The following is a 6,507-nucleotide window of genomic DNA, read 5'->3' on the forward strand; positions in this document are numbered from 1 at the left end:
CGGGTCCCCGGCCTGGTCGCGGCGCCGCCTGGGGCCGGCGCGCTCCACACAAGTTTACTTCCTGCCTTTGCTCACCTAGTGGACAAACGAGGGGGGTCCAGGCCAGGCTGGCCTCTCCCATCGCCGGGGTGGGGGCGGACTGCTTCCCTCCCGGACGCAGCGGTCCCGTCTCCGCAAAGAAAAGCGGTCCTTTCCCCTCAGCCCCAAGAACCGACCATCTGCTTCCTCCAAGCTAGTGGCTTCCCAGCTGGGGTTGCCCTATCTCAAAGTTTTCACAATTGGAAAAGCCTGCAGGGATCGGCCGCTTTCCGCTTCTCCAAGTGCAGCGAGGCCAGCCTAGCCCCTGCCAGAGGACCTGTTAATACCTAGTGGGGGCCACGGGGACGCAACGCCGCGTCGGGTTGTCGCGCCACGCCGGTTTAGCGGCACTTCCGCCAAAGATGACCCGGGGAGCCAAAGGCAGCGTGGACCTCGGAGGAGAGGCCGCTCCCCGCCGGCTGTCATCGCGCTCCCGCCCGCCCCTTCCCCGCCGCCCGCACGGCGGAAAAGCAGGCGCCGAGGTGTTTTTTGTGAGCGAGCAAGACACACCTCGGCCTCGAAGCGGCCAGCTGCGGTGTCCGACAGCTGTAAGCCGGCGTCGACAGGTTGTCAGACAGCCCCGGGGGCCGGCGGGGAAGGAGCCCGCGGCCTCGGCCCCACACCCGCTGCCCGGCCGCTCGCGCGGCCACCGCGGGCGGAGGTGGCCCGGCCGGCGCTGGGCACCACGTGCTCGCCGGGAGGGGCGGGAGCAGCCGGCGAGGGCGGGCGGGAGGCAGGGAGGGGGCAGGAGGGGAGCCGGGGGCGGGGCCAGAGCTCAAGGGGATGCCAATCAAAGCATCAACTTCAAATTGTGTCTGAAAGCCCCGCCGCCGAGCGGAGGGCGGCCGCCGCAGTCGGCGCGCGATCGCGGATCCGGGCGCAGGCGGGAGCCGGGCGCCAGCGAGCACCCGGCCGAGGAGCAGCCACCGGCCCCCGCCTCCGGGCCGGCCCGAGCGCGCCCGGCCGGCGGCCCGCTCCCCAGACCGCGCCTCCCCCGCCCCCTGGGCTTCCCCCCGCCCTTTAATACTTGCCCGCCGCCGCCGCCGCCGCCGAGTCCGCGGACATGTCCTTCCCGCAGCTGGGCTACCCGCAGTACCTGAGCGCCGCGGGGCCGGGCGCCTACGGCGGCGAGCGCCCGGGAGTGCTGGCCGCGGCCGCCGCCGCCGCCGCCGCCGCCTCGTCGGGCCGGCCCGGGGCGGCGGAGCTGGGCGCGGGCGCGGGCGCGGCCGCCGTCACCTCGGTGCTGGGCATGTACGCGGCGGCCGGCCCGTACGCGGGCGCGCCCAACTACAGCGCCTTCCTGCCCTACGCCGCCGACCTCAGCCTCTTCTCGCAGATGGTGAGTGAGCCTGGCCTGCTCGGCGCCCCGCACGCGGCCCGGGGCCCGGAGCCCGGGGCCCGGGGCGGCGCGGGGCGCGGGAGGCGAGAGCGGGCGCCGGATCGGCCCTGCCGGCGCGGCCGAGGAGGCGGTGGTGGCCGCGGGCGCTCGAAGAGGCCGGCCGGGAGCGGCCCCGCCACGGGCCCCGGGAAGCGGGGAGGCGGGAGGCTCGGGCTGCGCAGGGGGTCTCGCTGGGAGTCGGCAGGCCGCGGGAGCAGGCCCGGGGCGCGCGGCCGGCGCTGGAGGTCGGGGCCAATCTCGCCCGGCGCCCCTGGCTCGGTGGCGGCGGGGCGGCTCGGCCCGGTTTCCCCGGACGCCGCTTCCCGGCCCGCGGGCCCCGCTGGCGCGACCATTTCAGCGTCTGGGCTGAGCCAGGGGGACTCGATTTTCTCCCTCTTTGGCAGTGCTCGTGCCGTTGTATCGGAACCCTTTAAAGCGTAGTAGAGGCGGTCAAAATAAGCCTAACAATGGAGATCGGACAGGCCGAGGGGTCTCTTAGAGGCCTGAGCGCAAATTTGAAATTCAACAAAAAATGAAGGCGAAATAATTGTTGGCGTCTGAAACGGTGTTTGCTTTGACTTTCCTAAGTTGCCAAAGTTTTCATTTCATTTGCACCGAAAGAAAAGCACTTTTCTTCCTGCGTTGCATAATGGAGGATTGAAGAGAGCGGTGTCCCTGGGCTTAAAATAAATGCTGTCCTCTTAAGCGCCTGCCCCAGTGGGTGTCACATGGAGGAGTCGGGGGCTGCAAATTTCATGCTCCGCGGGGCCGTTGATCTAAAGGGTCCATTTTCCTAGGTCTGACGGCAAAGTCTGCCTTAAACTTCGTGCTGCTGGGAATGGCTCGCCGGGCGCGCGGGTCGCGGAGGCAGACCCCTCCTGCACTGCTGCCCGAGGGGTCACACAATTTGCGAGGACCCCCCCACACACACGCCCACCCACACACCCCCGCCACGTCTCCCCACTCCGCGAAAAAGAGACAGGAAATACATACCCGACAATAGTAAAGGAGCAAAGCGGCCGGTGTGTTTTCCTGTAACTTTTCTTGTAGTTTTGAAAAGAAAGCCTATTTCTCTGAAAGCGGCCCCGGCTGCCTTTCAGATCGGTTGCTATCAAAAAAGATCAGCTCCCATTTTGTTCTGGCGGCCGGGATGCAGGGGGAAGCGTTGAGAGATTTACAAGGTATCCTTTCAAAAAGAATTCCCAGCAGAGACGAGGCCGAAATGTCTTCCTTACAGTTACAACGAAAATAATTAGAAAAGTGCAAAGTACATTTTGCAAAGATGAGGCCAAAACGAAATCTGGCCGGAGAAACCTTGTCTCTGGGCCTCGACCACTGAACTAATTAGTCAGAGAAATCTTCTGCTTTTTGCAACTTTCTCCAGAGTCCCAGGTCTCCCCCCCACCCTCTGCTAACACAACTCGACAATGTTTACATGGACGATTATAATTTTTTTACAGAAATTTTGAATACAGATGTGTGCCAGTTGGGAAACCCGCGGGCGTTTGTAGGGGAGGGGGCCTCTATGGTGAGGATCTGCTCCCATTGTAGTGAGGTTGGGAAGGGAGATGCTTGTTTTTTCTTTTTTTTTTTTTTTCTCTCTCTCTCTCTCTTTTACGGAGGGAAAACTATATAGAAATCCAACCACCCCGCCCCCAAAGGTAGATGTACGTGCGTGCATGTGTTTCCTCCTGGTCTCCTGATGGTTCCTGGAAAGGAAGCCTAAATCCAAACCCAAATTCTAGGTCTAGGTTTCCAAGCCTTTACGGTTGGGGATTTGGAAGTCCAAAAGATAAAATTGTGAGTGAATGTCTGTCTGGGCAATTTATGGTAATAATGAGGCCTAATGAGGTTGTTAGAAAGATAAAATGTTATTTACCAAAAAAACCTGATGGGATAATTTGACTTGCTGTGTTTTACTACCGATGATAAAAAGAATATTGATTGCAAATAAATCACGGCCTCTAAATGCCTTGCGAACCGTTTGTGCTTGCTTTTGCCCTGATCAAAGTCAAACTTGAGAGATAAAGTCTCCGAGCAGAGGCCTAGGAAACAGTTCTGCTCCGCGCAGTTGGTACTCCGGGCCCTCCCGTTAATGTTTTACCGGATAACCCCTCTTTCTGTATTAAAAAAAAAACAAATGGTGTTTTTGTTATTGTTGTTGACGATGGCCAGGATTAAAATTTTAAATTACCTGTGTCACCCGCTGTAGACCTTTAAGTGCGGGGCGGGTGAGCCATTCTATGCAGGTTAATTTGGGAGCTAAAAGGAGTGTGCTTTCATTTTAAATTGCTGGTGGATTTGGACTCTCCGAAAACCCAGGATGGTTTATTTTGTTTGACCCCCTCAGGGTCAAAGGGAGGGGGCCTGGGCTCTTGGTTCTCTACGTTTGGAGAAACTGTTTTATCAGCCTGGTTAAAAGGTTTTCCCCTCTAGCGAGTGTGAGATAAACTTGGACACCCAGGCTTCTGGAGTTGTTTTGGGAGGTGGGGCTGGGGGCCCTGCGGGCGGCCTAGGGAAATCCTAGGGGCTGCGGCTCCCGCTGTGGTCTTCTAGAGATTCTAGGATTCTGCAACTTTTCCTGAGTGACAAAAATATCTCCATGATTGGTGGAAGGGCAGTTTCTGGAGGCAGCTTCTGGTCTGACCCCCTCTTCCAACCCGGGTGGTGCATAAGGACTAGGCTTCCTATTCTGGAGCCGGCGGGAGCATCTGCCTCCCACGGTCCCAGTTTGGGGGGACTCATCTGTCTCTCTCTCTCTCTCTCTCTCTCTCTCTCTCTCTCTCTTTCTCTTCCCCCTGCTTTCTCTCTACTCCCTCGCTGGGCCTTGTGGCTGCAGGGTTCACAGTATGAGCTCAAGGACAACCCCGGGGTGCACCCCGCCACCTTCGCCGCCCACACGGCGCCGGCCTATTACCCCTACGGGCAGTTCCAGTACGGGGACCCCGGGCGGCCCAAGAACGCCACGCGCGAGAGCACCAGCACGCTGAAGGCCTGGCTCAACGAGCACCGCAAGAACCCCTACCCCACCAAGGGCGAGAAGATCATGCTGGCCATCATCACCAAGATGACCCTCACGCAGGTCTCCACCTGGTTCGCCAACGCGCGCCGGCGCCTCAAGAAGGAGAACAAGGTGACGTGGGGCGCGCGCAGCAAGGACCAGGAGGACGGCGCTCTCTTCGGGAGCGATACCGAGGGGGACCCTGAGAAGGCCGAGGACGACGAGGAGATCGACCTGGAGAGCATCGATATCGACAAGATCGACGAGCACGACGGCGACCAGAGCAACGAGGACGACGAGGACAAAGCCGAGGCGCCGCGCGCGCCCGCCGCGCCCGCCGCCCTCGCCCGGGACCAGGGCTCACCGCTGGCGGCCGCCGACACGTTCAAGCCCCAAGACTCCCCCCTGGGCCTGGCCAAGGAGGTCCCGGAGCCCGGCAGCACGCGCCTGCTGAGTCCGGGCGCCGCGGCGGGCGGCCTGCAGGGCGCGCCGCACAGCAAGCCCAAGATCTGGTCGCTGGCCGAGACGGCCACCAGCCCCGACGGCGCGCCCAAGGCCTCGCCGCCTCCCGCCGGCCACGCGGGCGCGCACGGGCCCCCCGCGGGCGCGCCGCTGCAACACCCGGCCTTCCTGCCCAGCCACGGACTGTACACCTGCCACATCGGCAAGTTCTCCAACTGGACCAACGGCGCGTTCCTCACGCAGGGCTCGCTGCTCAACGTGCGCTCCTTCCTGGGCGTTGGCGCGCCCCACGGCCCGCACCTGTCCGCGCCGCCGCCGCCGCCGCCGCCGCAGCCGCCCGTCCCCGTGGCCGCGGGGCTGCTCCACGGCGACAAGGCCTCGTCCCGCAGCAGCCCCCCCTCGCTCCCAGGTACAGCGCCCCGGGACGGGGACGTCCGCCCTGCCCCCAGGCCAGTGATCCGGAGCCCGGGCGAGTCCGGGGATGGAGGGGGAGCATTGGCCCCGGAGGGTGAGAGGCGGTGACCGCTGAGCTCGGGGCTGAGCAGTAATCCCTGCCTGAATTCAAGGAGCGAGGCCACGGCCCTCCGGCTCTCCCGAGAAAGCCGAGCTCTACCCGCTGGCCTGTCCCGGGGGAGGCAGGGAGGTTTCCCTGGAGACACTTGCCAGGGACGGGGCGGGGGTGGGGGGAGGAGGCCTGTGCCCCTCTGCGGCACCCCTTCCCCCCACTGTCTCTGGGACCTAACGCTCTGCCTCTTCCCCTCCCTCGCAGAGAGAGACCTCATCCCCAGGCCGGACTCGCCGGCACAGCAGTTAAAGTCGCCCTTCCAGCCCGTGCGCGACAAGTGAGTGCCCTTGGTGTTTACCTCCGGGTAGGGGCGAGGGGGAGTCGGGGGCCGGAGGCCGAGCGGCGGCAGGCGGCAGAGGGGTCGCGCAGTCAGCGTGGACGGGGCGCTGTCCGCCAGCCGGGCGCCCGGGCCAGCGTGGTGCTCCCCGGTTTCTCCCGAGCCGGGAGCCTCGCGGGGCAGCTCACCCCGCCCCCCAGGCGCTTGGCTGGCGCCACCGGCCACGCTGGGTCCCAGCTTCCACCCACTGACAGCGCTGTGTTCTTCTTGTCTTGCTGTGTTTCCCCTGCAGCTCGCTGGCCCCGCGGGAGGGGACGCCGAGGATCCTAGCAGCCCTCCCATCAGCCTGATCCAGGGTCTTCCTTTACTTTTGCGGGGGGAGGGGGGAGAAGTTCGGGAGGGAGGGGGTGAGGGAGGAATCAAGACAAACTGGTGTAAAGGGCAAATCTGGCAACGAAGTCGAGGACTCCCATCCATCGCTTTCTGCAGAAAGGGGCTCATCCGGCCCGAGCTCGCGTCCAGGCAGCCCGGCCTCTGCCCGCCGCCCCGGGTGGCCGTCACCGTGCTCCGGGCGATTATCAGTTCGGTAAATGCCCCCATGTGCTTCTGTCTTTCTTTCTTTCTTTTTTTTTTTTTTTCCTTCTGTATATAGAGTGATTTCAGATTGTAAATAGCGCGTCAGCGAACCTGTCTAAATCATATATTTTTGTCTAATAAACTAAATGAAATGATGGCCCCTGCTCCTG

The 6,507-nt window shown here is 62.9% G+C and overlaps 1 protein-coding gene across 1 annotated transcript; it reads left to right on the plus strand.

Moving 5' to 3' along the window:
- Positions 1-1,141: 1,141 nt before the first annotated feature.
- Positions 1,142-6,118, plus strand: IRX1 (iroquois homeobox 1). Its single transcript, XM_059060637.2, has 4 exons — positions 1,142-1,417; positions 4,296-5,328; positions 5,689-5,761; positions 6,054-6,118. Exons 1-4 carry the CDS (start codon positions 1,142-1,144, stop codon positions 6,109-6,111), a joined length of 1,440 nt encoding a protein of 479 aa, XP_058916620.1. The 3' UTR covers positions 6,112-6,118.
- The last annotated feature ends 389 nt before the right edge of the window (positions 6,119-6,507 follow it).

This window comes from Kogia breviceps, chromosome 4 (assembly GCF_026419965.1).
Source record: "Kogia breviceps isolate mKogBre1 chromosome 4, mKogBre1 haplotype 1, whole genome shotgun sequence".
In the NCBI taxonomy this organism is placed as follows: Eukaryota; Metazoa; Chordata; class Mammalia; order Artiodactyla; family Physeteridae; genus Kogia; species Kogia breviceps.

Bases quoted from the DNA above. Each gene is read 5' to 3' on its own strand.
- IRX1 (XM_059060637.2), top strand. From the start codon at position 1,142: ATGTCCTTCCCGCAGCTGGGCTACCCGCAGTACCTGAGCGCCGCGGGG. The intron at 1,418-4,295 runs GTGAGTGAGCCT...TTGTGGCTGCAG, and splicing joins TCAGCCTCTTCTCGCAGATG to GGTTCACAGTATGAGCTCAA. The intron at 5,329-5,688 runs GTACAGCGCCCC...CCTCCCTCGCAG, and splicing joins CAGCCCCCCCTCGCTCCCAG to AGAGAGACCTCATCCCCAGG.